The sequence below is a fragment of the Lonchura striata genome, chromosome 16 (assembly GCF_046129695.1).
Source record: "Lonchura striata isolate bLonStr1 chromosome 16, bLonStr1.mat, whole genome shotgun sequence".
NCBI classification, from domain to species: domain Eukaryota; kingdom Metazoa; phylum Chordata; class Aves; order Passeriformes; family Estrildidae; genus Lonchura; species Lonchura striata.
In genome coordinates this window covers 2,995,491-3,023,489 of record NC_134618.1, presented here as the reverse complement: position 1 = coordinate 3,023,489, position 27,999 = coordinate 2,995,491, and the positions used below count along the sequence as shown (strand labels likewise).

General features: G+C 51.1%; 1 protein-coding gene across 6 annotated transcripts; it reads left to right on the top strand.

The window, feature by feature from the left end:
* The first annotated feature begins 65 nt into the window (after nucleotides 1-65).
* On the top strand, nucleotides 66-27,615 carry UBN1 (ubinuclein 1). Of its 6 annotated transcripts, XM_031506121.2 has the most exons (19): nucleotides 66-151; nucleotides 624-1,039; nucleotides 2,609-2,695; nucleotides 3,589-3,684; nucleotides 4,213-4,347; nucleotides 4,794-4,897; nucleotides 6,019-6,448; nucleotides 10,764-10,834; nucleotides 12,498-12,627; nucleotides 13,133-13,251; nucleotides 13,713-13,835; nucleotides 14,660-14,803; nucleotides 17,548-17,598; nucleotides 18,649-18,691; nucleotides 19,000-20,223; nucleotides 21,592-21,706; nucleotides 21,779-21,844; nucleotides 22,150-22,239; nucleotides 25,186-27,615. In XM_031506121.2, the coding sequence occupies exons 2-19, from the start codon at nucleotides 800-802 to the stop codon at nucleotides 25,236-25,238; spliced, it is 3,321 nt and encodes a 1,106-aa protein (XP_031361981.2). In that variant the 5' UTR covers nucleotides 66-151; nucleotides 624-799; the 3' UTR covers nucleotides 25,239-27,615. The 6 variants fall into 6 exon arrangements, with proteins under 6 accessions (XP_031361981.2, XP_021385334.2, XP_031361982.2 ...); XM_021529659.2 differs by having other exon boundaries at nucleotides 21,592-21,844; XM_031506122.2 differs by lacking the exon at nucleotides 14,660-14,803 and having other exon boundaries at nucleotides 21,592-21,844.
* Nucleotides 27,616-27,999: the final 384 nt, after the last annotated feature.

Below are 27,999 nucleotides of genomic sequence, written 5' to 3'. Positions count from 1 at the left end.
GTGCGAGGCGTGGTCGCCGGAGCGCTCGCTGATTGGCCGCGGCGCGCGCGGCCCGGCGCGAGGGCAGTACCGCCCACGTGACGCGGGCGCGGGCCCGGAGCGGGCCCGGAGCGGCGGCGGCTCCGTCCCGTCCCGTCCCGTCCCGCCGGCGGTGAGTGAGGGCGGGCGGGCCCGGCCCCGGCGCTCCCCTCCGCCCCGCGGCCGCGCTCCCTGTGACCGAGCTTCCTTCCCGGGCCCCGCTTAGCCCTGGGCCCCTCTCGGCCACCGAGCCCCGCTCGGCCCGCGCCGGGGCCGCTGTCCCAGGGACAGCGCCGAGCGGGCCTCGGTGCAGCGGAGATCAGGCGGCCCGAGCGCAGCCCCGGCCCCGGGAGGGGCAGCACAGCCCGGTGTTTGTGCCCGGGGCTCCTGGGCCGCGTCAAAGCGACTCTGGCGGGCTCGTTGTTTCCCCGGTGCTGGATTTCCTTCAGCCCTTACAGATGGAGCGCTGTGGCGTGAGGAGAGAGAGCTGCAGTGGAGCTGGAGGGATAGCGAGGAACTCCCAGTGCTGCAGGGAAGACTGGTACAAGGACTGACTTCTTTCTTTCTTCCTTTCTTTCTTTCCTTTTTCTCTCTAACGATTGCAGCAAGCGCTCGCAGCACGGCCCTTTGTCGCTTGCCGGGAAAGCTCCAAAAGCAAAGCACTTGTTCCGCTGTCAGCGTCCTCGGTGATCCGTGGTGAAACCCAGCGGCGCGGCCCGCCAGACCTTTCCTGCTGCAATGGGAACGATGCCGTGAGGGCTGGCAGGGCTGGGCCATAGCCATGACAGAGCCCCACCGGGTGTCGTTCACCACTCTGCACGGGCCCCTGAGCAGCAGCTTCCTCAAGAGGTCTCGCAAGGACGAGGCGGAGCAGCCCCCGGAGGCGGAGCCGGCGGCCACGGCCGTGCGCATCACCCTGACCCTCTTCGAGCCCGACCACAAACGCTGTCCTGAGTTCTTCTACCCAGATCTCCTCAAGAGCTGTCGGGGGAAAGTAAAAGGAGGTTCTTCAGGTGACAAGGTGAGTGTCCCTGGGGGGCTGGGGGACCCTGGGTTGTAGCTGAAGGTCTCAAGGGTTCTGGGAGTTGGGTCTGTGTTTGCTGTGAGGTGGGAGGAGGGTGGGTGAGCGTCCTGCAGGCAGGAGAATTGACCCCCAGGCTGGGGTTCTTGTTGTCAGGCCACACCGTGTCACTCCTTTGCCCTGGCTGCATGTTGGTGTTGGGAGGGTGTTGTGCTGGTGGCAGGTGTGGCATGTGGTGCTCCTTCAGGTTGGAGTGGCTGGATCTAAAGTGAGTTTTGGTACCTGGGTGGCTGGCAGGGACAAAGAGCTGCTTTCCAAAGAGCACCAAAGGAGATATGAATGAAAACTCCTGTAGCATTGAAAGTTTGAGTTAGGAGTGTTTGTCTATGAAAAGAAACTTACTGGATTCTGTTCCTTTTACTGTTTGCCTTGAGGACTGTTAGCAGTCAGTTGATGTTTTATGCCACTTAATTTTGGGGTTTTATTGAGGGTTGGGAGGAGCAGAGCAGGTAAAAAAGCAGAGCTAGGAGAGTACCCAAACCACAGGGACACTCTCAGAATCCCAGCATAGTTTGACTTGCAAAGGGCCTTAAAGCTCATCCCATTTCAGCTCCTGCCATGTCCAGGGACACCTCCCACTGTCCCAGGCTGCTCCAAGCCCCATCCAACCTGGCCTTGGGCACTGCCAGGGATCCAGGGGCAGCCACAGCTGCTCTGGGCACCCTGTGCCAGGGCCTGCCCACCCTGCCAGGGAACAATTCCTTCCCAATATCCCATCCATCCCTGCCCTCTGGCAGTGGGAGCCATTCCCTGTGTCCTGTCCCTCCATCCCTTGTCCCCAGTCCCTCTCCAGCTCTCCTGGAGCCCCTTTAGGCCCTGGCAGGGGCTCTGAGCTCTCCCTGGAGCCTTCTCCTCTCCAGGGGAGCACCCCCAGCTCTGCCAGCCTGGCCCAGAGCAGAGGGGCTCCAGCCCTTGGGGATCTCCCTGGGCTCCCCTGGACTCTCTCCAGCAGCTCCAGGTCCTGCTGCTGTTGGCCCCAGGGCTGGAGCAGCTCTGCAGGTGGGGTCTCACCTGAGGGGGCAGAGGGGCAGAATCCCCCTCCTGCTGCCCATAGCAGGGCTCAGCCCAGCCCAGGGGGGTTTCTGGGTGCTCACAGCCAGGGCAGGTCCAGCTGTCACCCACCAACAGCCCAAATCCTTCTCCCAGGGCTGCTCTAAATCCCCTCATCTCCCAGCCTGGATCCTGGGGGTTCCAGGGCAGCACCAGCATTTGGCTTGGTTGAACCCCATGAGGTTCCCATGGTCCCAGCTCTCCAGCCTGCCCAGGTCCCTCTGGATGCCCTCCCATCCCTCAGGTGTGTCATGGGCTGGGTGGCATTCCAGCCCTGCTGAGAGTGCCCTGACCCCACTGTCCATGGCACTGATGAAGATGTTGATCAGCTCTGTCCTAAAGGTTGATTTATCTGAGCTTCTGCCCAGCTGCTCCAGTCAGGATGGGTTTAACTCCTGTGGTTTTGGTGGCAGTGTGACAGGATTGGCTGTCATTTTTTTACCCCTTTTGTTTCTGCAGAAGAAAGACCCAGCTGATCCCTTCAATGATGAGGAAAAGGAAAGGCATAAAGTGGAAGCTCTTGCTAGGAAGTTCGAAGAAAAATATGTAAGTGTTTCCTCTTTAAGTTATGTTATTCTTTGGGCTGGGCAGTGCTGTTCAGGTCTCAGGCAGTGCTTTTAATGCCCACTGGCTCTCAAGGTCCTGTTCTCCCCCAGTCCTTTATCCTGGCTGCCATGTGCTGTTTTTTATGTTCTTTTTCTGTCTCAGGGCTGCAAAAATAGTTCAGATTCATTTATAAATCAGATGAGTCTGATTGAAGCAAATTACATGAACTAAAGTGAGCAGCAAATCACTTACTGTGATTGATAAAATTGAGTTTTCCTTAAGCAAAAATGAATTCCTACGCCTTGTTGCTGTGGCAGGATGGAATGTTCCAGGTCTCTGAGCATGGGGCTGTGATGAGTGCACTGTCCTCAGGACACTGCTGCATGGATCTGTCTTACCCCTGCCTTTCTGTTCTTCCTTTTGCATTAGTTCTGTGGTTGGCACTAAAACCACACTGTGGTTTTTATACCCTTGGGCACTTTGGGGCTGCAAGTTGTGTGTTGTTTTGTGACACAGATTTGGCCCATGGGTCACCCTGACACACTCTGTGTGTGTTTGATGTCTGTAGTACTGAGTCTGTACCTGCTGGAGCACCTAGAGAAGAGCAAGCCCTATGGAAGAGAGCCCTGGCAGGAATGTTGGAGGGATGCACACCCAGTTCAGTGTGGGGTCTGGCTGGCAGTTTTTCATTTGGCTGCACTGTTTTGTTTCTGTTTGGCAAGGCTTCAAACTGGATTTACCACACCCCACGAGTACTGTGTGATGGGAGCCAGCCCTGGTTTGGTTCTGCTGTAGCTTTTCTGTCCTGGAGCCAGTGTTGCTGCCCTGTGTCAGGGTATCTCCGTGGTACTGGGAGAGAAAAGTGATCACAGTGTCCATGTTTCCTTGTCCAGGGAGCCAAGAGGCGCAGGAAGGACCGGATTCAGGATTTGATTGATATGGGGTATGGCTATGATGAGTCCGACTCCTTCATCGACAACTCGGAAGCTGTGAGTGCTGGGGGTGTGTGAGAGTGGCTAAAGGTGCTGCCTGGGAGGCTGAACCTGCACTGGGAGTGAGCCACGAGGCTGCCAGGGCCAGGGAATGAGAGCTGCTGGGGCAGCTGATGGCAGGGATGCTGTAGGCATTCCAGCCTGCTCCTGGGTGAGCACAATCTCCTCAGTCTCCTGACCATGGACAGCTCTTGAGATGGCTGGAGCTGAGTCAGGGAGCTTTACGTGATGTATCAGGAAAAGGCTCTTCCCCAGGGCATGGTCAGGCATTGGAACAGCTTTCTCAGGGGTGTAACCACAGCACCAAGCCTGTGTGAGCTCCAGAGCATTTGGACAACGCTGTCAGGGATGCACAGTTGGGATTGTTGGGGTGTCTGTGCAGGGCCAGGAGTTGGACTCAGTCCTGATGGATCCCTCAGCATGTTTTGTGATTCCATGAATCCCACTGCATCTTCCAAGCAGCTGAGCTGTGGAACGAAGTAAGCAAGGTCCCAATGCCAATAAAGTGTTCTCTGTTATTTCCAGTACGATGAGCTGGTTCCTGCCTCTCTCACTACCAAGTACGGAGGGTTTTACATCAACTCGGGAACGCTGCAGTTCCGGCAGGCCTCTGAGTCTGAGGATGACTATGTCAAAGAGAAGAAGAAGAAGTGTCCCAAGGTCAGGAAGGCAGCTTTCTCCATGATTCCCTCTGTTACAGCTCAGAGCTTGCTGCGTGGAAGTGTGTTAACATCGAGAGTGGGAGAGATTCGTGACTCGGTGTGGACAGAATAGGGATAGGCACTTGAAATCCCATTGTATCCTAAAATTTCTTAGTAAAATGAAGCATGTCTGGCATGGGTAAAACTCTGCTGGGGTTACCTGGCTACCTGGTTCCCAGAGAGAGGTGACAGCAGCTCCCTGTCACCCTGGAAGTCACAGCATTATGGGGATGCTGTCAAATGCTGAAGACAACATGTGCCAGAACCTTGGTGAGGGATGTAGGGGCATTGAGTTAATGAGTCTTGTGTTTTCACATTCCTGGGAGAGGTCCCAAGGTGGCTCTGGGAGTGCTGGTAATGTTGTGGGAGACTCTTTGATTGTGATTTGTTTTTAACCCTCTGCAGAAGCGGAAGTTGAAAGATGGGAGTGAAAAAATAAAGAAGAAGAAGAAGGATGATTCTTATGACAAGGAAAAGAAGTCGAAGAAGTCCAAGTTTCCAAAAGCTGGGTAAGGAGGGGAGGAGGGAATTCTTGCTGCTCAGCTCCTTGTTTCAGGCTTCTAGGTGGCTGCAGTAGGAGCCTGTTGCAGTGTGGGGTGGCTCGAATGCACATTGCAAACACCAGCACATTTTCCAAACCCCTGTTGTTTCCCAGGTGGGAAAGAAAGGCAGGGGATGATCAGGAAAGGAGCACAGCTCCACAGCAGCAGTGTGTGAGCAAAGAGGGGCACAGCTGGCTGCAGGAGTGGTGTTTTTGGAGCTCTGTTTAGGCACTGGCAGTGGGAACAGATATGGAGAAGAGAGAGCAAGATAAGAGCTGTTGGGATGAGGCTGTGGGAGGAAAGGCAGGTGGGAAGGGCTCGGGGTGCACGAGTGTGGGGCTGGCAGGGAGGGAGAGGTTACAAGGCAGGCTGTGTTACTGCTCTCTCTGGGCAGTCCTTTGTACTCCTGCCCAGAGTATTTCTTGGATGAGTGCTCAGCTCTTTTGTAGCTTGTGGGCTGTAAAATGGAGTGGTTTTTCTTTTTGTTCTGAGTCATCTCCTGCTGTAGTTCTGTCCATGTTTTGGTCTGCCTGGCCTGTCTCTTTCAGTATCTATATCTGTTGCTTTTCCATCAATTTCCTGTATTTTCTTCCTAAGTTTTTTCCTTCTTCCTTTAAGTATTGTTTATAATTTATTTTTTCCTGCATGGATCTGCTTTTGGGCAGCAGCAGCCCATGTGTCTGATGTGGTGTCACCAGTGTGTGATTCCTTCAAAATGAGCAAGGAAAGGAATTTGCTCTCCTGGTTTTAACACAGCAGAAAGCTTCACACTAGCTCTGTCCTGCCTCAGTTCCTCTGTACTAATTGTGCATTTCCCAACCTTCCTTGCTGGAATAACAATAATATCATGTAGCTGAATGCAAGCAGAGCTCTGTGGAGGTGGTTTAAGCCCCAGCACCTCTCTGCAGTGAGTCAGCTCTGAGCTGAGACGAACAGCCAGAACCTTAAGACTTTTAGAAGCTGTAAAATACTTTTTCTGGAATACTTTTTCAGGGAATTGTGCCTGAAGTGAACTGGGGGAGAGGGGACCCTGTCTGCTCCTTGATCTTGCATTTAGTTCCCTTTCCCCGTCTATACTTTGTTTGCAGCTTCACAGCATTAAATGCAAGTAAGGAGAAGAAGAAGAAGAAATACTCTGGAGCTCTCAGTGTCAAGGAGATGCTGAAGAAGTTCCAGAAGGAGAAGGATGCTCAGAAGAAAAAAGATGAGGAGCAGAAAGTGGTGACTCCTTCCCCAGCGGACCCTGCAGCCCCAAGGGAGGCAGAGGCCATGGCTGACCCTCTGCTGTCCCTCTTTGGCCACGCCAGTGACAGTGACCTGCTCCAGGCAGCCACAGCCATGGACTCCCTGAGCGAGCTGGACCTGGAGCGGCTCCTCAGCGAGTCCCCGGAGGGCAGCCCCTTCCCTGAGGTGGAGGATGGCAGCGACCCTGGCTTGGAGCAGGAGTTCAAGCAGCCACCATCCCTCCCAGAAGGGCTGCCAGCCCCCCTGGAGAAAAGGATCAAGGAACTGGCTCAGGTACAGCAGCTCCTGGGGGCAGAGGGGCTGGTAGGGGGTCCAGCTGTGCTGAGAGTGTGTGTGTGTGACTGGAGGATCCAGCTGTGCTCTGTGTGTGTGTGACTGGAGGATCCAGCTGTGCTGTGTGTGTGTGTGACTGGAGGATCCAGCTGTGCTGTGTGTGTGTGTGACTGGAGGGTCCAGCTGTGCTCTGTGTGTGTATGACTGGAGGGTCCAGCTGTGCTGGGAGTGTGTGTGTGTGTGACTGGAGGATCCAGCTCTGCTGTGTGTGTGTGACTGGAGGATCCAGCTGTGCTGGGAGTGTGTGTGACTGGAGGGTCCAGCTGTGCTCTGTGTGTGTATGACTGGAGGATCCAGCTGTGCTCTTGTGTGTGTGTGACTGGAGGGTCCAGCTGTGCTCTGTGTGTGTGTGACTGGAGGGTCCAGCTGTGCTCTGTGTGTGACTGGAGGATCCAGCTGTGCTGGCAGTGTGTGTGTGTGACTGGAGGATCCAGCTGTGCTGGGAGCGTGTGTGTGTGTGACTGGAGGGTCCAGCTGTGCTGTGTGTGTGTATGTGTGACTGGAGGGTCCAGCTGTGCTCTGTGTGTGTGTGACTGGAGGATCCAACTGTGCTGGGAGTGTGTGTGTGTGACTGGAGGATCCAGCTGTGCTGTGTGTGTGTGACTGGAGGTTCCAACTCTGCTCTGTATGTGTGTGACTGGAGGATCCAGCTGTGCTGGGAGTGTGTGTGTGTGTGACTGGAGGATCCAGCTGTGCTCTGTGTGTGTGTGACTGGAGGATCCAGCTGTGCTGGGAGTGTGTGGCAGCACCCAGGGACAGAGCACATTCCCATGGGGGAGCTTCTCTGATCCACTGGGATCACACCTTTGTGTCACTCAGTTTCCTCTGAGTGATATTCTTGAAGGGCCAGATGTCAAGTGATGTCCAAGTGCTGGACCTGGTTAGTCACTGAAAGTGACACTTGAGATCACATCTGATCATGATTCCTTCTTTACCCCTCTCACAAAAGTATGGACCTGATGCAAGAAGTAATTTCCAAAGTCAGTTTGACATGAGTGAAATGTGAATTACTGAGATTGGAGGGCTGCTTTGGGCTGGGATAGAGGAAATTTTCTCCACAGTAGCTGTTTTGGGGCAGTTTTGAATTGTGCTGTAAAGAGAGCTGATAACCCAGGGATGTTTTTGTTACTGTTGAACAGGGAGTGCTCAGCCAGTGCCAAGACCTTTGCTGCTCCTCAGCCCACACTGCCAGTGAGGGGCCTGGGGGGCAGGAGGAGCTGGGAGGGGACACAGCCAGGACAGCTGATCCCAACAGGGGTGTCCCAGAGCAGGGGGGTCATGCTCAGCATATAAAACTGGGGAAAGAAGAAGGAAAAGGGGGATGTTTGGAGTGATGGCAGTTGTTTTCCCACATGATATGTGTGCTGGAGCCCTGCTGTCCTGGGGATGGCTGAACACCTGCCTGTCCATGGGAAGTGGGGAATGAATTCCTTGTTTTGCTGTGCTTGCATGGCTCTTGCTTTCCCTGTTACACTGCCTTGTCTCAGCCCATGGGCTTTCTCACTTCTACCCTTGTGATTTCCTGCCCCATCCCACCTGGGGGAGGGAGCAGCAACTGTGTGGGGATGAGTTACAGGCTGGGGTTAAACCATGACAAGGACAAATCCCACCATAATATTTTTAATGTGCTGTGCTGGTAAGGCCACTGAAGGGGTGCCCAGTGTTGTGTGTGTAAAATGAGAGGGTGCAGCTGGAAAGCATTGCCACAGTTCTACACTGGGAGAAGGCCTGGAAAGCCCTGTAGATGGGGCTGAGGATTTGCTAGAACTGTTTCCGTGTCACAGGCAGATCCTTTGCTGAAGCTTGGGTACCACTGGAGCTGCACCAATTTGGCAGTTGGAGTCCTTTTTAACATTTGGTTGTTGGGGTACCAACAGGGAGTAACAGATTTTTCACTTCTTTTCTGTCAAGGTCGGGATTAAATCACGAGATGGTATTTCTTGTTCAGACTCAGATGTTTATTAGCTCTTATCTATGTCACAGTCTCACAAACCCTGAGTTCTACATTATTTTGCTTTAACAAGGTATAAAATGGCTATGTATCTCTCTCTGCAAGACCTTTTAAGGATAAACTGTCCAATTAAGAAATGACACCTAAATTATTTTTACTTTTAACCCAATAACCAACCACCCATGCCTGCAATGTGCCTTTTTTATCCAATTACACAAAACCACCCAAACCCGTGGAGAAGAAGGACTAGCCTCTGCCCTAAAACCTCCATCCTGCTTACTGTATTTATAGCCCTAAACTCTGAGTTTCCCACCAGGTAATATTACACACTTCTGTTCAAACTCCACACCCACAATCCCAGTGCCATCATTCCATTTTGGAAACTTCTCCACGGCAGAAGTTCTCTCCACCCATATGCAGAGTTCTCTTGGGGGTCAGTGCCTGGCAGCACAGAAAGTCTGAAATTCTCAGCAGCCAGGGTTCCAACAAGGGAGTGGAGCATATTAATGTCTAGAAGGATGATTTTATGTCTTTTCATCAGTAACTCCTCCTACAGCTGGGCTCCTGGGGGACTCACCCATCTTCTTCATAATGTGCTTTGGGAAACTGCAGTCTGTTTTGGAGAAGGAAAATATTGGGTGCTAGATCTGGGATCCCTTTCTGGCATGTCAAAGTGTGCTTGAGCTTTGTGGTGTGAGGGCTGTCACCATCAGCCTGTCAACAAATGCTGGGAAGTTTTGTTCCTGCTGCTGATGTGGTTTTAAACATTGATTTTAAGTCATAAACATGCCCTGTGGAGCTCTGCCTCCTGGGGCACTTCAGTTTAAAGCACCTCTTACTTAAGTGAGAGATGCTGAGTAACTCCTGTTACTGTAGATAAGCTGCTCTTAGAGAACTGTTCTGCTGAGTTGTGCAGTGGGGGTGATGAGGTGGGAGGAGAGGAGGAACTGAAACGAGTATTGCCACAGCTGATAAAAATAATGGGCTCTTGGTGGATGTTTCTGTTTCAAAAAGCAACAAAATAGCTGTTTGTAACTGTGAGTTAAAGGAGAATATTTTGGAAGTTCCATGGAAGATATCAGGTTAATTGTTATGGTGTTGTGAAACAGTTTAATAGCACAGTCCCCACTGATTTTCCTGCTTAGATTTTCTTGCTGCTGTGTCTCTTGTTGCTGGGTTGTGGGTGTTAAGAAAAGAGACAAACTGAAACCTCTGGGTTGGTTAGGACAGTGGGACATGAGCTCAGGTGGCAAGGAAGAGGTGCTGTGCCTCTGCCTGAGAGGCAAGTCTCTTCATCCCGGAGGTGGGAGCATCTCCTGAGTTAAATGGAGCCTCCAGGCATTTCCTTTGACTTTAACCCTCTCCTTCCTAAGTAATTTTCCTATTGAGGATTCTCCTTAGCATGGAGTCTTCTCCTTTGAGAAGACTCCTCACCTGCTGCTGGCAGGGAGGAATGTTCACCCTCTGGGCATAAATTACTTCTGAGTGATAAATCGTGGGATTTCAAAATCTTCTCCTGGTCTGCTTTCCCATGCAAGGAATCACTAACTCATGGTGGTGCCTTGTGCCAAATCCCAGTTCTGTTTATATCCCCACTCAGAAAAAAACTGAAAGCTCTTGGCAATTTGCTACTACCTCATTCATCTTTTGGAATTATTTTTCTGCTGGACATATTTTTCATGGGTGTGATGTTTTTGGGCAGCACTTTGTGAGCTGCAGTCATGGCTCAGGAAGCTTCCTGAACAGGACTTTTTTTCGTTTCCATGGTGTTGACTGGGAGTAACACATCCCCTGGGGCTGTGACTCTTCTCTCTTGGTGTCTTGGCTTAGTTCTCAGATTGATTTAGAAAACCTGGTGGTAATTCTCCTCAACCTTCCTTACTTGTGATGAGGATGAGCTTTCCTGGTCCAGGGACAAGCTCTGTGCTCATATTCCACCATCTACTGAGAAGCTAAAACCATGTCCTGAAGCTGTTGTTGTCCCCATGGCAAATTTGCCAAAGAAGTCACCAAGCCACCTCCTTTGTCCCAGGAAACAGAGGACTCTTCACTCCAGAGTGGTAACTCCAGTGCATCTGGAGAGGAGAATCCAGACTGGGAAGGTCACCAGATGTGCAGGATGTGGTGTTACCAGGTCAGGCAGGGCTGGGCTTGAGCTGGGGAGGTTCACACTTCTGCTGTGACAGAGTTTATTTAATAAAACTGTGCCTTGTTTTGCAGTAGTTCTGTGGTGGTTTCGTAGACACCTGGTTGCTTGTGCCAGCTGTGAAGTGCTGATGATTTGTGTTATTTCCTGATTTCCAGGCTGCCAGAGCTGCTGAGGGAGAAGGCAAGCAGAGATTCTTCACTCAGGACATCAACAACATCATACTGGAGTAAGTGCTACCAAGCAGAGAGGTATGGGAAAGGAGAGCATTAGGCAGAGCATTTTTGGTAAACTCAGGAGCAGGTTCAGCAGGAATTGTGGGGTTGTCCTTGCACAGGTCTTCCAGGCAGAACATGCCCAGAATAAGATGAAAGTCTCCTATAAATGGCTTTCAGTTGAAATATGATGAGCTAGGAGAATGTTGGAGGGAATGTATCCAGGTCTCCTGTTCTCAAGATGCTGCCTCATATTTCTGTGCCTAAATTTGGTCATTAACCTGTGAGTTTAGCTTGATGCAAGACCAGTAAATATCTCCCTGTGAGAAATGTCAGGTATGTTTTTGCTACTTAACATGCTACGTAGAATTATTTATAACTGGGATAAGGCTGCTGTGCTCAACTGGTTCTCTGGGAAAACTGAAGGAATTCCATTCCTGCTCTGTGTTTTGAGGCCCCAAATTACAGAGTGCCAGTGTTGCTCAGGCAGCTGCAGATAATGGCTTCATTCTTCTGCCAGAGGCTGGAGAGGGCTGATGAATGCACAGGGTTTTGTGATCAGTGCAATAATACTGACACCCAGGCTTTAATTTTATTAAGGTTTATCCAGGCACTTGCAGGGAACTGCCAAGGGGAGTTTGGGACTCTGTTTCCCTCTCATTTCCAGGGCTGATTACCACCTTCCAGCATTCCAGTGTTGGCTGCACAAATAGTCCTTGTCTGATGTCAAACTGATCATTTCAGCCTCGTTCAGAGGAGATTTAGACAGATTTGTACAATTTTGCTGTACAACTGGGATCAGGGCAACCCCAGACATGAATACACACAGGAAGAATAACTCACTGTGAGCAGCCCTGGGGGAGGATTTGGGGTGCTGGAGGATGAGAGCTGGACTTGCCCTGGCTGTGAGCACCCAGAAACCCCCCTGGGCTGGGCTGAGCCCTGCTATGGGCAGCAGGAGGGGGATTCTGCCCCTCTGCCCCCTCAGGTGAGACCCCACCTGCAGAGCTGCTCCAGCCCTGGGGCCAACAGCAGCAGGACCTGGAGCTGCTGGAGAGAGTCCAGGGGAGCCCAGGGAGATCCCCAAGGGCTGGAGCCCCTCTGCTCTGGGCCAGGCTGGGAGAGCTGGGGGTGCTCACAGGGAGAGCTCAGAGCCCTGCCAGGGCCTGAAGGGGCTCCAGGAGAGCTGGAGAGGGACTGGGAACAAGGGATGGAGGGACAGGACACAGGGAATGGCTCCCACTGCCAGAGGGCAGAGATGGATGGGATATTGGGAAGGAATTGTTCCCTGGCAGGGTGGGCAGGCCCTGGCACAGGGTGCCCAGAGCAGCTGTGGCTGCCCCTGGATCCCTAGCAGTGTCCAAGGCCAGGCTGGATGGAGCTTGGAGCAGCCTGGGACAGTGGAAGGTATCCCTGCCTGGACATGGCAGGGGGTGGAACAAGATGAGCTTTAAGGTCCCTTCCAATTCAAAGCATTTTGTGACTTTGATGATGATGATGGGGGCTCTGTCCAGGGGGGTTCCTGACCCCTGCCAGGGCAGCCAGAGGGAAGCTCTGGATTCCCACACTGAACCAGGCCGGGGATCCGACACTCTGTCCCTGCCTGGCAGTGCCCTCGGGGTGGCACTGCTGGCTCGGGGTCCCTTGCATCCTGCTGACTCTGCGTTTGTCCCACAGCATCGAGCTGCAGACGCGGGAGCTCAGCAGCCAGGTCCGCTCGGGGGTCTACGCCCACCTGGCCGCCTTCTTCCCCTGCAGCAAGGACACGCTGCTGAAGCGGGCCCGCAGGCTCTACCTCTACGAGCAGGTAGGGACAGGCTGGGCAGGGGGTGGCCCTGCTGGGCACCCCCAAACCGCTGTGTCCTCTGTGGGCACTGTCCCAGCACGGTGGCTGGGCTGGAGCTGGCTGGATTTTGGTGTCCCAGCCATGGGAACGCTTCAGGGTGTTCTGTGTGGCAGCAGCTCTCTGGGCACAGAGAGAAACAGACAACTTTCCCAGGCATCGCTCTGGGATAAGTCTGTGAGAAGATCAGAGAAAAGAATAAGAAACAATTCTTATCTTGCTGCACTTGGTATTGTGAATGTGTGGAATGTGTTACAGAGATTTGTTTACCAAAGGGTGGTTTCTTAATTAACTACTGATGACGATGTTTTAATTAAAAAAATAATGAATTCCACCTGAATTGAACTAAGGTGTGAAAGTATAGGTTTCTCAGTAAAGATTATTGATCATCCTTCTGTAAATACATGGATTCTGTGTAAGTTACTGCCCAGTCTGGCCCGTTGTGCTGACAGCTCCGTGCTCGCTGCAGGGTGGCCGGCTGAAGGAGCCTCTGCAGAAGCTGAGGGAAGCCATTGGAAGGGCCATGCCAGAGCAGGTGGCCAAGTACCAGGAGGAATGCCAAGCCCATACTCAGGCCAGGTTTGCCAAGTAAGCTCCTCATTTGCTCATTCCCCATCTGTAGCTTTTCCCAGCAGGCTCCCTGTGGCCTGGAGGCTGCTCTCCTGAAGTTTGCCACCTCTTTTTGTTCTGTAGGTTAAATTTGCTGATGGGCATTGATTGGCCTAATTAAGCTGTGTGTGCTCTTTGTGCTGTCTGTGGCCATGCCAGCTACAGCAGCACTGATGGGACCAGAGCTTGGCTGAAGGGTTTTGCCTGTGCAGGCATGTTCTTGGGAACATGGCAGCCTGGGAACAGTCAGGCTGGATTAGTCCCATCATCTCTATTACAAAATATTGGGAGATTTCCTAACCTTCAGCCCATAGCTCAGTTTGCACCCAAAGGCAGAGATTGCTGATAATGAGCCCTCTGTCCAGTGCTGTTCAGAGATACTTAATCCTCCCCTTGAACCTGCAGGACGATCACTTCCACCTTTTCTGTCTCCATTTTAGGATGCTGGAAGAGGAAAAAGACAAAGAACAGCGAGTTTGTTCTGATGATGATGAGGATGAAGAAAAGGGAGGGAAGCGTGTCGCGGGCCCACGGAAGAAATTCCAGTGGAATGATGAAATCAGGTTTGAATAACTCAGATATTAAGCAAACTCACGACCTGTCTTACTCTTTGCAGTTGGCAGTGAAGCATTTTGGTGTCTGTGTTCTGTTTACAAGGCAGTGCTGGTCACCTGTAGGAGCAGTCAGCTTGGAGGTTGGTGGCACATGGTGTTGTTCATGGAAGCCATTACTGCATTTATTGCATCTCACCCTGAGAGAAGTGCTGAGAAGCCTCTGTGCAGAGTCCAAAAGAGAGAGTCAGATCTTTGGGAACAGAAGGGATTCAGCTGAATTGCTGACGTCCTACAGCCCAGACTCTTGACATGCCCAGGTTCTGGCTGTGGAAGCAGTTGAAGCTGTTGGGCTTTGCTCCCCCTGGCACTTGGGGGACTGACAGAGATGGGAGTGCTGAGAATAGGGGAGAGTGACAAAGAGTAAAAGGAAAATCAGTCCTGCTGTCTTTTTCTTCTTATTCTGGATCCAATCAATTTGTGCTGCTGATCCATGTAGGACGTAGCCAGCTGTGCTTCCTGCCTTCTCCTTGCTGAGAGGTTCAGTTCTGTGTTTGTTACTGGTGCCTGTGTCTCTGGCACTGCTTTACTGCCTCAGCTGCTTCAGGAGGTTACACTGGGAAGGGGTAACAAGACTTTTCTCCCTGGTGCATCTATGTGTGTGCACACACAGAGCAAGAAATGTGCCTTTCCCTTCTCCTTTCCTGAGGAGGCAGTGCAGGATTGTATTGGCAAAGTGTGTCTTGGTGTATTTATCCAGCCTGGATAAAGAGAATGATCTCCAAGTGGGAAAGGTCAATCTGCATAACTGTATGTGAAATCTTCCTGTTCCTCAGGGAGCTGCTTTGCCACTTGGTGAAGATTAAATTGGATGGTTATGACCTTGACAAGAATAAGGCTCAGTCTCTAGAGGATTATGTGAAGACCTTCCTAGAAGGAGAGGTGAAGCCCCTTTGGCCAAAAGGCTGGATGCAGGCCAGGTGAGCAAGAATCAAGGGATTCCTTGTCCCAAGGGACCTGGGAAGGTCATTAGTCCTGCCCTTGCTCAGGGAATTGCTGGCTTCAGCGTTAGATCAGAGTGCTCAGGGCTTTCATATGTGGAATTTTGGAAATTCCCAAGGATGGAGATTACCACAGCATCTCTGGGCTCCTGTTCTGGTGCTTGATCACTCTTCAGGAAATCTTTGCTCCTTATTTCCTATAAGAATTCCCCTTGCTGCGCTGAACTGAATATTCCCAGCTTTTGTTTTTTACTGTGCACCTTTGAGAAAGGTCTGGTTCCATCTTGTTCCTGTCCCCACCACTCTTTAGGTAGTGGAAAACTGCCATTAGACTCCTCCTGGGGCTTCTCCTTTTCCAGGTTGAGCAAACCCAGTTTCCTCCACCTCTCCTTGGCTGTCATGTGTGCCTGTTTCTTGGGATGTCTCCAGTTTGCTGGCATCTCTCTTTGATTGTGGGGACCCTGAAACTGGATCTGTGTCCAGATGTGTCCTCCCACGTGCTGAGCAGGGGATGGTGTGCTCTCAGCAGGACAACTCTGCAGCAGTGGCTTCCCTTCCCTTGCCCCCCAGGTCCTTTCCTGCAGGGTTGCTGCCCAGGGTTGTTCCATTCCAGCTGCAGGACTTGGTGCTGGATTTATTGAGCTTCACAAGGTTTCTGTTGGTCCCTTTCTCCAGCCTGGGAAGGGCCCTGTGAATGGCAGCCCTGCCCTCCAGCATATTCTCCCCTCTCCCTCTGTCCCTTTTCACCTCACAGGTGCCTGAGTGCAGCCAGGGCTGTAAATGGCAGTGCTGAGTAGCCCTGGTGCTGTGTTGATGTGAGGCAGGTGCCACTGGCAGGTGGAACTGGCACTGAGGTCAGGCCCACGGCCAGTCTGTGCTTTCTCAGCTCTGTATTACAAAAGATCCTTTATAATCACAAGGGATACATTTTTCAGACACTTTGGGAAGTCTTCTCTGGAGTATTCCCAAAAGAAGGCAAAGTAGTAAAGTTTTAGGGGCTTATTAGAGTCAGTAGAATTTGGTGTGGTTTCTGTACCCTCACTGCTGTTTCCTGCTCTTTCCCACTCTCCATCATCCCTGCCCTCAGCTGGCAGTGGCAGAGAGCCACACAAATGGCAGAGTCCCTCTGCTGGGACTGTCATCACCTTCTGACCTGCTTTGTTTTGCTCGGTACTTTTAAAGAAAGGACAACTCTGCAGTCTTACTTGTGGAATCTTTAAGGTTCCTTCCAACACAAGCTGTTCCATGATCTGTCTCTTCGCATTTCACCAGCTGGGCAATGCTGTCTTCTCTGCTGAATTTGCTTTTTGGGTGTTGGGAGCTAAAGGAAGATGTGGGTAGCAGTTCCTAAGATCAGGAAGTACGAGTGGCACATCAGAGATCTATTTGGAGATGTCCAGGGCTGTTTGTTGCAGTTGCACGTGCACAGGAAGCTCAGTGCTGAGCGTGGTTGTAGTGTGCTGGTGCAGGAGCTGAAAGATGGCAGTAGGAGGTGGGGGAAGTTAGTGCTTAGTTAATGAAGATTTACCCAGCCTGAGGCTCTCAGCTTGCCAAGTTTTAAAAACTTTTCTTTGGAAATTAAAATCTTCAACTCCAAGTTTGATGTTGTTGGGCATTCAGGTGTTCACCCAAGTCTCAGTGTAGGAGGCACTTCCAGTGGTACAGTAAGTAGTGCCTCAGTAAAAGTGGATTTCCTGGTTGCTTTCCAGTGGCTCAAGGGCAATGGTTTCTTCTGCTGAGACTTGAAGTTAGATTTGATCTTTCTGGGTCCCATCCAACTCAAGATATTCTCTGACTTGGTTTAAGGACAGAGGGTAGAGTGACAGCCACAGGAAGGGATTAGTAGCTCTAGGAAAACTAACAATTTTATGGATAAGTCAGCTTGATTCACTGTCATAATGGTCTCAGAAGTTCATCTGTAAGAAGAACTTGAAGGTGGACAGAGCAGCAATTTCCTGGATGAGTTAGAGAGACCCTGCCATGAGTCTCTTTCCTCCTTTTGAACTAAGAGATGATTAACAGAATGTTAGGTTAACATAAGCTTGCTTTTTAAGAGAAAAATGATGACAAAAGTCTGTTAATACCAGCCAGGAATCACATTCCACGTGCCAGTACTGGAGGAATGTCTGTAACTCCTCCCTGACGTGTAAGAGGGCAGCTGAATGGCAGCTGCTTTGGGTCAGAGAGTGATTGAGGAGGCTCTGGTTGACCCTCAGTAGTGCAGGGCTTTGGGTGGAGCTCAGTCTGTTGGCTGTGCTCAGTCAGTCCTTCCAGAAGGAGCTGTGATGTACAGAGCCACCTCAGCTCCAGGCTGGGGCACAAAGGCAGCACAGACCCTTCTGCATTGCTGGGTGAGAGGCACAGGAAGGCAACTTTCTCCCTGGAGAGCTCTTGGATGATCTCTGGCAGCAGGAGGGCCCTGAGTGATGATGATCTTGCCTCTCCAGTTGGCTTTATAAGCTGGCAGAGCTTTTTCCTTAGGCTTTGTCCAACCACTGCCTTAAAGGCCTTTCCAGTGCCCACAAGCATTGCTCCCCAGAGAGAGAACTGTGTGGGGCAGCTTGGGATGATCTTCCTGGCAAAGGGCTGAATATTTGTTTGCTCTCTGTGGTTTCAGTTTCACCAAGTCCCCTGCTGTACTCTGCAGCTCTGTCTCCAGTGATCCCAGCTGCTCTACTGGGTCTTGCTGGATATCACTTCTCATTGCTCTCTTCCCTTCTTAGGACACTGTTTAAGGAGAGCAGGCGTGTACATGGACACCTCACATCAGTCCTGTGAGTATCACAGCATTCCTTTGGAGTGAAAACTGGTGATCTCCATTCCCTGGGGCCTGGGGGGATCCTGCAGGAGCACCTGAGCTTGCTTGGCTCCCCCCACATATACATCAGCACTGCTTCCTTTGGGGAGCTCTAGGGAGAGCAGCTATTGTGTGTGACATCTCCCAACACTTTCCTCAGGTGCTTTAGCCTTCAATAAGGTCAAAAAGAACAACTTTAAAGCCAGGTTGTCTCTGGTTCAACAGCCTGGAGTCAGGCCTCTGTGCTGGGGAGTGGAGTGTGATTACTGCAGCCTGTTCAGTTGGTCCTTGCTGGATTCTGGATTCCCTCTTTCTTGTTGCCTGGTTCAAGGAGGGTCACCATGAGCTCAGACTAGTGAAGGTGGGTGGCACACCAAGAGCCATCAGAATCCAGCTGGGCAGGGCCTTTAATCCAAAGGGTCTCATGGATCTTGCTGGTGGTTGATAACAGATGAGGACGTGGATTTAGGCGGGTGTCAGCTTGGCAGACAGTCCTTTTCTTGGCATGGGTGAATGAGGGGAAGTGGAATAGGGTGTAGAGTCATCCTTCCCTCAGCCACACCACCCAGCAGCTCAGGGATGTCTTGTACCAGAGATTGCATCTGACCAGATCTATTCTCTGGGAGTTTGGCAGATGCTTTTGCATCCTTGGCTTCTTCTGGGAACCCAAAAGAAGGGTCTAACTTCTGCAGAACAGTCTCTGTGCCAGTTTCTCTCTGGGCATTGCTGTAGGAGGGCAGCAGTGGGGTCCTGCAGTGGTGCAGGATGTGTGTGTGGGTGTTTCACTGCTCTGCTGCCCTTCCAAGACTGCTCCACTCCCTGATCTGCTCCCTGGGTGGGAGCTGGGGCTTCCAAGAGCAGCAACCAAATGTCATGTGGTTTTGAATCCTAGCAACCTGAGATGCTGCCTCTGTTCCCTGCAAAGACTCAGTGGATCATCACTAGCAGGGCCCAGGTGTGCTCCCCAGCTGGCTCCTTCCTTGGGGGCAGTCACTGAGCCATGTTTCTCTTGTCTTCCTCCAAACAGGGCAAAGAAGAAAGTGATAGCTCCTACCAAGGTGAAAGTGAAGGTGAGTTCTATTTTCTGATTCTTATGGCTGGTGTGTGCCAAAAGTCAAGCAACTGCCACCCTGAGCCCTGTGTTTGAGCTTTGTATCACCTACTGTGAAATGGCTCTGCTCAGTATTTGGATTGGAAAAAACAAGTGGAACAGCAGCTGAAATTGATGGCAGTGGCAGTTGGGAGGGAAGTGGAGGAGCATGGGCAGAGAATATGTGTATCCTGCCTTTTATCCCCAAATTGTGAACCTTCCCTCCCCTTTTCAGCAGTAAACCCTGTCTCTCTTCTGACTGTGCCTTCTCCTGTGATGCTGTTCCAGGACTCTTCCTGCAAGCCAGAGAGGAAGCTGTCGGTGTCTGTCCTTTCCCTGCACTCGAGCAGCACCTTGGCCATGTCCTCAGAGCCCCAGGGAGGAGCCTTGGGCATCAGTGCCCAGACCAGGGAACTCTTGTCCCTGGGGACAGCCCAAGCTGCCAGCAGCACTGCCACTCCTGCCACCTTCAAGGATGACTCCTTGGATGAGGACTTGATTCACAACCCCACCTCCTCCCTGGAAGCAGTGTCCAAGGAACTGGCTGTGCTGAACAGCAGGGCAGCAGGGAGCCCTGACTTTACTCTTCCTGCAGCTCCAAAAGCTCCAGCAGAGAAGATCCCAACTCTTGCATCCTCAGAGGAGAAGAGGACATTTCCAAAGCCCAACCCTTCCCCTACATCATCCTCTGGTTCCCTCCAGTCTCCTCTAAACTTCCTAGCTGAGCAGGCCCTGGCGTTGGGCCAGTCTTCTCAAGACAAGAAGACAGAGAACTCTAATTACAAAGAGCATTCCTGCCAAGCCTCCCCCAGCAAAATCCTTCCTGACGCCCACCAGGCTAAACAGAAGCACCACAGCCTGGTCAGGCCAGGCCACGGGCCCCCAGCCTCGGCGCCGGTGCCGGGCTCTCAGGTGAAGGTGTTCCACCCTGGGGCTCAGCTCCAGAAAACCTTCACCTCCCCAGCTCCCTTTGTCAAACTGCAGAATCCCAAGTCCTCCACCCCTCTGCCCCAGCGCTCCCTCCTCCAGCAGGTCAAGTCATCAACCAAAGCTCAGAGCTTCCATTCCTCCACATCCCCAAGCAGCGCCCAAAACTCCAGCAGCTCCCACAAGAGCCAAGGCTTGTCCTCATCATCTCTCAGCTACGCCGGGAAGCACTCGGGTGGCTCCAGCTCTTCAGGACAATCTTACAAATCGCCTCTCGTCGCTGGGTCCCTCTCCAAGCATGGGGCTTCTTCCAGCAGCTCCTCTGGAGCTCCTGCCAGCCAGGGCAGCTCCTCTGGGGCTCTGCTCCCCAGCGTTCCGGCCCCTTCCCCGGGTTCGGCCTCCGGCCGCCCGGCCTCGGGCTCCTCGGTGAAGAAACCTCCCGTTCCCCAGAAGCTGACCCTGGTGGCACCTCCCGGGGGCTCCAACGGAGATTCCAGCGGAGGCACCCAGGGGGTGGCCAAGTTGCTGACCTCGTCCCTAAAGCCAGCTGTGGTCAGCAGCACCGCAGCCTCTACCTCTGTGCCGGTAAGGGGGCTGTGCTGGGAGCTCTGCCCCTTTCACCCCCCAAAGGGGGCACTTCAGAAGCAGTTGCTGAAGTTCTTGAATGACTGTCTGGGTTGCAGCTGCTTTAGACTAGAAAGTTGTGGCCTTTGCCCTGGGCTTGCCCTCCAGAATTCCAGCTTTCATTTTCAGCTTAAATAACCACTAAGCTGAATACTGTGCTGCCTTCCAAAGGGCAATTTTTGCCCTGGCTATGTCATGATCCTGCCCTAGCTTTGCAAGTTATGGGGACAGTAGGGCTCCCGTTTGGATTAAGAGAAAGTGCAGTAAGGTAATTTATCACAAGAGATTAAATTCATTGCATAAACTAAAAGTATAATGATGACTTTGTCATTAATTAGATCTATAAACTTAGCCTTCTTTAAATTATTCCAAGTAATTTTAATATTATTACCACTTTTGTCATGACTGGCCCATAGAGTAAATTACCTGTGGTTATAGAATCGTGGAATCATTCAGGTTGGAAAAGCCCTCTAAGATCATTGAGTCCAGCCACTCCCCCAGCACTGCCCAGGCCACCTCTAACCCAAATGCCACATCCACATGGCTTTTAAATCCTCACAGATATGGTGACTCCACCCCTTCCCTGGGCAGCTGTGCCCCAGTGCTCCATGGAGAAATTTTCCCAATATCTGTTGGGACAGAACATTTCAGGAAGGACTTCTGGGTTGTCAGTACAGACTTGTGTTATTACAATATTGTATGACTTAATGGTATAAGTGGCTTAATTTTTATCTATAGGAAAAAAGTAATAATTCCTAACCTTGTATTCATTTGTTGTTGGCTGCTTATGCCTACCTTCCTTTGTGCCCCATGGAAAGAGCTGGGAAACACAAGGAGTGTGTTTAAATGGAAAGCATGTACTGCTCAGCTTATGTATCTTGTCTGTTCCTGAGCTGGAGAGCTGGGAAGGCTCAGGCTCCCCAGTGGTGCCTGTCTCCATGAGAGAGATCCTAAATAGCATCCTGGGGTGCCTTGGGTGCCAGACCATGGTGCCTGGAGTTGTCAGCAGTGTGTGCTGCCATAAGTGAGCAGGAAGGATACCCCTGGAACTCACAGGCAGTGTGGAGACTTTTTCTCTGCCTAATGAGGCACAATTCCAGAGCAAGGGAGTCATGGAGGCAAATCCAGCGTGGCCACATTTCGAAGATCTGGCTCGCCAATGTCCATCTGCAGATGGCCTCAAGTGTTGGCATCTCTTGGGCCCTGGCTGGGAGGGTGCTTTTTCCAAGGGGGAATTCTCAACATTCCATGTTTTGCAGATCTGTAAGTATGAATGATGCTGTACCTTGATTCTCCCCCTCCTGACTGACCTTTTCCATTGCTTTGCAGAAAGGAACTAGTGGAGCTGTGCTGCTAACAACCTCTTCCTCCTTAAGTGTACTGGCTCCATCCTACAAGTCCAACAACCCAAAGCTGCCAGCTGCCCTGAGCTCCACCCCGTTAGGTATTATCTCTCCTATTCATTCTTTCCCTCTCCATGTCATCTCCTTCAGTTCCGACTCCTCCCCAAAAGCAGGAGTTTCCAAGGATGCAATAGTTACGGGACCTGCTCCGGGAACTTTCCACCACGGCCTCGGGCACAGTGAGTATCCTGCTGCTCACCTGGGTGTCACTTGTGCCTGTGCTGTCACACAGAACATCAGTGCTCTGCTGGGCTGCCCCATTGCACACCAGCCCATCTCTCTGGCTGTTGCTTTGTGCTGTGGTCCCTGCTTTTGTATCTCCAGCAGTTGCATTTGGAGAACCTTGGGCACATCCCTAGAGCTCGCCCAGAAGTGCCAATAACTGGAACCCAGCCTCTGCTAACTGCTGCAGCTCCTCTGCTCATTTCTGTCTTGGATGTGTATTTGTTCCTTTTTCCCTCTCCTCTCTTTGTTTTCTCTCTAGGTCTTCTGGCTGGTTTGCACTCCAGCCCCCACCACGCAGCGCCACTCCCACACTCTGCCCTGTCCACTCATTTACCACAGAGTTTGCCAGGTAACTTGTCAGATGCTCGTGTTTGTCTTCTCCCTCGTGAGTCTATCTCAGCAGATCCTTCCTTCAGGGCTGGAGCCAAAGGGGTTCTCCATGTTTTCCAGCTGTGTGGTTGTCACTAAAGCCTCTCTGAGGTACAGAGTGAGGGGCTGGGAGCAACCTGGTGTGGTGGACGGTGTCCCTGCCCATGGCAGGGAGTGGAAAAGGATGGGCTTTAAGGTCTCTTCCAACCCAAGCCATTCCATGATTAGGGAGAAATTCTTGGCTGTGAGGGTGGGCAGGCCCTGGCACAGGCTGCCCAGAGCAGCTGTTGCTGCCCCTGGGTCCCTGGCAGTGCCCAAGGCCAGGTTGGACAGGGCTTGGAGCAGCCTGGGCTGGTGGAAAGTGTCCCTGCTCATGGCAGGGGTGGAATGGGATGGCCTTTAAGGTCCCTTCCAATCAAACCATCTTGGATTCTGTGATTTCTGGAATGATGAGTCCTCAGTGGTTACAGCAAGTGTTGGTTCCTGCAGATACTCGGAGTTATCCTTCCAGGATGAAAGCTGTGCCTGTTTGTGCACAGCCTGCCAGGACTGCCCTGGAATGAATATTCCAGCTCTGGGGAGTTTTATTCCTGGTGGCCTACATAAAATGTGTCAGACCAGACTGTCTTGTGTCTGTGCACTGAGTTAATTGCCAGCATCTCCTTCATGACAAGTTTGTAGTGTAAAATGCAGATTGCTCCACTTGCTGCTCACAACGTGAGGATCTGGCAGTTAAGCCTGTTCCTGCCCCAGTTTGATGCCTCCAGAAGTGATGCATAAAACAAGACTTTTCCAAAGAAGGAGAGAAGTAAGGAAAATTGAAATTCAGCGCCAGCAGATCATGTTTACTTGCTTCAGGGAGCTGCTTACTCCCCTGATAACTCCTATTTCTGCTTTCTTAGGTGTGTTCTTTAGCACTTCAGTGCAGTTCAGTGCCATTATCTCAGTACCTGCTCCTGTTGGGATGGTCTTGCTGGGCTAAGTGAGCCTGATTTAGGAGTGCTAGCCTGGTCCTGTGTGCATGGATAACCATGTAGCATCCTGGAGGAGTCATGGAATAAAAGGCCTTTGCTGAGCACGGTGCTTGTTTGCTGAAGAAGGAAGAGTGTGTTGTGCACTCATGGAAATGCAAAGAATTGGTTGGGTTTGCTTCCTTTGCTGAAGTTTGCTGTGGGTTGTGCCATGCTGCTGTGGTAGAGCTGAAGAAGGTCCTGGCAGTGATCACTGGTGTGACAGACCCTTCCTTCTTGTTTGTAAATCACATTTCCTGGAATGAGACCAGAGATTGCACCTTGAACATGGCTTGTGGAATATATTCCCTGTCACTGAGGAGCAGCTCTTTGTCCCTTTAGCTGAGGGAGTTCAGAGTGATCACTGTTGTTCATAGGGCTTATAACAGAAGAATTTTTTGATGTACTCTTCAGCAGGATGTAGGGCCAGAAGAGAAAAGACCACTGGGAATAAGTGAAGGAAAATTGACCATGGATCCAGCTTCAGCAAGGACCTGCTTTCTTACTCGGTGCTTTCACTTAAAGATTGAGATGGAGCCTGGTGCTGCCATCTCTTGGGACATTCCCAATTCTGGTGTTTTGGAGGAGAACACAGTAGATATTTAAGTGACTCCCATAACCTTAAAATGAATTCCTGTGTTTTGTGGCACGAGCTGTGTTTGGCTGTGCCACCACGTGCCCACAGCTGCATCGCTGTGTTTGAACACTGCAAGGTGCGTGGGAGGTTGCTGCAAATGCAAGAGAATTGATGCCTTAAATAAAAGTGCTTTTGTCCATGTTCATCCGAAAGCCTCTGAGCAAAGAGCATCCAGTGCTTGTCTGTGTGTGGTCGGTGCTTCCGTTGCTGGTGGAGGTTCCTTGTGCTGGGGCTGGGAATGTGGTGCTGGGAATGTGCTGGGCTGAGCTCTTGCATGCAAAGGAGCTGTTCTTGGCCTGCAGGAGAAGCTGCTGCTGGGTGCCTCTGCTGCTTAGCCACACGTCTCAGTACTCCCATTTGTTCATCACAGTCTGAAGTAGTTTTAATTGCTCCTGGAAAACTTTTGCTTCCCTAAATTTCCTTCCTTTTTCTCTCTTCAGTGCATTTTCTCTTGTCCTCCACATCCATTCCTTTCTGTTCCATCAGTGGTGAGATTCCTATGGATCCTGATGCTATCACTGGCCACCTAAAGCCTTCATTTAAAAAGCACCTAATTCAATAATTTAAAAAATAATCAATAAAGCACCTAAATCCCTTCCTGAAAGGAGTTTCTAGGTGAGGGGTTTGCCTCTTCTCTCACAGAATCAGTGACAGGACAAGAGGAAATAGGAAAGTTGAGGTTGGACATCAGGAGGAGTTTCTGTATGGAAATGGTGGTCAGGCATTGGCAGGGGCTGTCCAGGGAGGTTTGGAGTCCCCATCCCTGGATGTGTCCAGGGAAGGCCTGGACATGGCACTCAGTGCTCTGGGCTGGGGACAAGCTGTAGATGGCTCACAGGTTGGACTCCGTGGTCTTGGAGGTCTTTTCCAACCTCAGTGATTCTGTGATTACAACAGCAAAAATGTACAACAGGTTACTTCCAACCACCTGTTGGTAAGGCAACCACACCATGTATTTTGGGATTCCTGGAGGGGGAGATGTGGCAGGGTGGATTTAGAGAAGGGCACAGGCTAAGGAGTTCCCTGGCAGCTGGAATTGTGCTGAGGGGCTTCTGCTGGGAGCCCACAGGGGACCTTCAGTGCTTCCCTTGTCCCTTCCCCAGAGGCTGGGCTGCTCCCAGTGGAGAGATGTCTCCAGGCACATCCTCTTCTTCTTGATCCCTGGGTGCAGGGAAGGAAGAGTAGGTCTTTCCCTCTGTGCAGAGGCCTGGCTGTCCCAGCTGCCCACCCTCCATGGGCTGGTGCTGATCCCCTTCCCAGCTGTTTTATTTTCTTTCAGATGCTTCTCAGCTTCACGGCAAAGGGTCCAATGCACAGCAGCGCAAGTTGTGACGCCTGCAAGGAGGGGAGCTCCAGCACCCATAGGATAAAACCCAGAGGAACAGGTCATGGACTTTGGATACCAGCTGTGTCTTTTGATTTCTTTTTTTTTTTTCCTATTTCTTATTTTTTTATGACAACTGGAGAGACTGAACTGCAACAAGGAACTCATTGGGGTGTCTGCTCAGAGGCTTTCAGAGCTGAGCCTCACACATGGGGCCACCTGGAGCCATGCCCTGATGAGAGGAGCCTTTTGTAGCACTGTTTATTGCTGCTGCCCTTCCTGCATTCCCTGGCACTGGCAGGAGCTGGAACTCACAGGGAGGCTCGGGTGGTCCTGCAGTGGATTCCCACCCACCTGTGTCTGTAGCTGCCAAGTACCTCCAAGTCCAGTTACCTCCTTGGTCTCCCCGTGGAGGGTATGAAAGGTGCTTCTTTCTTCTGCTTTGGATTTACTTGGATAATTCTAGCATTGCCAGTGCTTTCTCAAAGACATTTGAGTAACTTTCCAATTGTACTATAAAACTGTGCTACACTTAATTGGAGGATTTAGCATTTCCTGTGTGGTGAATCTGAGGAACCACCTGATGTTCCCCTCTGGAGGAGAAGGAAGACTCTAGAGACTAAAGACATTTTTAGATGCAGTCATTGACTTTTAGAATTCTACTTCTTTTGAGTTTTTGGATTTTTTTCCCTCCAAAGGGATGCTTTTTTCCTGCTCAGTTTTATCCTCATTGCCATCGAATGCATTGGATTGAATGGGATACTTCTTAGCATGTCACATGGATCGGAAGACATAATTCCAGTGCCTTTTATGGTGGAGCAAGAATGGACTAGTGACACACATTTCAGCCCTATTTTGTGTGCTCCTCAACCCTTTTTTAATCATTCTGTATTTAAAATGTATTCTGGTTTATTTAATAGAGCTTTTTATGGTTGCACATCAGAAAAAACAAAACAAAACAAAACAAAAAAAAAAAACCAACAAAGCTGCACTGTCTGGACTTCAGTGGTGACCTGGTGACTGAGCACAGCCCCAAATCCAGCAGGAGCACCAGTTCTCATCCCAGTATGTGCAGGCGGGTTCCAGGCCCTCCCCTAAAGCCATTCTTTCCTAGGGTTGTGAGTTAGGATCAATCTGGTGGGCAGAGGGAATGAGCGAGATGAACCAAGGTCACGACCTGTCAAATGAATTCCAGAGAAAAACACTGCTCTCCTCAATCCTACACCAGGATCATGTGCTCAGCACAGCCGCAGGTACAGGAACCATCTGCAGTCAGGGGGTGTCTTTTCTTATTCATTTTTTTAACTTTAGAGCTAAATACTCCCCCTGTGCACCCCCTTTCAGGCTAAGGCAGGCTGAGGCTCCACCTGAGCTTTCTGAGGTTTGGTTTCCTGCTCTGCCCTGTCTGTCTTCTCTCAGGCCCCCACAGCCACATCCCAGTTGTGTAGGGGTAGTGCTGATCCATGTAGAATTTACTGGTATTCCAAGGAAAAGCTTGTAGCTTCCTCCTTGAGCTTTGGGGAAGCATGCTGACCCCAGGATATCAGCAAATGTCTGCTTTAGTTTCCTCTGGTTTTTATTAGGATCGGAGAAAGAACTTGTTTTCAATTTGAGCTGATACATAACTGCCCAGGATCAGTGAGTTGATTGTATTTCAAATTAATGGAACAGCTCAGATTTCAAGTCTGTTGACAGAAAATACCTAGGCTGTAGCAGAAGAGCCAAAGACAGAACTCGTGTGGGTAAAAGGAAGCACAGATTTCTTGGTGGACTCTGAGCAGTGGATGTCGCATGGTTCCTGTTGAAGGTCTCATCCTGAGGGGTGCTTGGCACCTTCACCTTCCCCTGGGAGCCAAAAGCTTGGGACACCTGGCAGGACAGGGGCTCTCAGTGAGTGACTCGAGGTACTGGTTCTCCTCCCTCTCTTTGCTTTCACTTGAACGCTTCTGCTGGGAAGCCCCCGGTGCGCGGCCGGAGCAGAATGCCCTCCTCCTAGGAATTCAGCGAAGCCTCTTGCCTCAGGGAAATGTTTATGTGGTGGAAATTCTGTGGGATATTTTTTCTTTACATGCTATAATGAATGAGTGAGTGGTGTGGAGCAGAGTGGCAGCAAGGCAGGCCCATGCAGAGCAGCTGATGGGAAGCCAGGCTGGCACTTCTGCCTTGGTGAGGCAACTTGCAGCGCTTCCAGGATGGAATGGGGAGGGATAGGCTCCCTTGGCACTTACCTGGGGATAGCAGTTCCTTTTGGGTGTAAGAGCTGCAGTTTACTATTCTATTTTTTTTATGTGTGTTGGCACTGTCTTGCTTAAGATGGTGGGGGTGGTATGAAAAATGTTAATCTTGTACAGAACAACTCAATAAATTGTTTCAAACTTTCCAAAACACTTATTTTCCCCAATCTCCTTACCTCTAGTTCCCCTCATTTTTTTCCCAAGAATTTTCTGTTGCGGCTTGGATGCTCATCTGTATTTCAAGTGAGTAATGAATTATTGACTGTTTTAAAGTCTCCTACATGGTGAGTGAATGGCAGCTGTGTTACAGCTGTTGGCAGGGGGTAGGAATGTTTCTTCTCATTCCCTGTGCTCCTAATGGTGCTTGAAGTTGGTCTCTGCTTTAAAGGACCCCAGAGGTGCTCAGACCCCAGAGCACCAGTGAGATCCTGATCCCTTCATTCACAAAGATAAAATAGTAGTGTTAATTCCCAGAGCCAGGAGGAATAAGCAGGGAATGCTTGTGACTGCTTTTGTGGACATCAGAGCTCCTCAG

What these genes read in the sequence shown, in the direction of transcription:
- UBN1 (XM_021529659.2), top strand. Translation starts at nt 800, where the DNA reads ATGACAGAGCCCCACCGGGTGTCGTTCACCACTCTGCACGGGCCCCTG. An exon ending in TCATCGACAACTCGGAAGCT is followed by an intron (nt 3,685 to 4,212) that starts GTGAGTGCTGGG and finishes TGTTATTTCCAG; the next exon opens with TACGATGAGCTGGTTCCTGC. An exon ending in TTTACCACAGAGTTTGCCAG is followed by an intron (nt 22,240 to 25,185) that starts GTAACTTGTCAG and finishes ATTTTCTTTCAG; the next exon opens with ATGCTTCTCAGCTTCACGGC.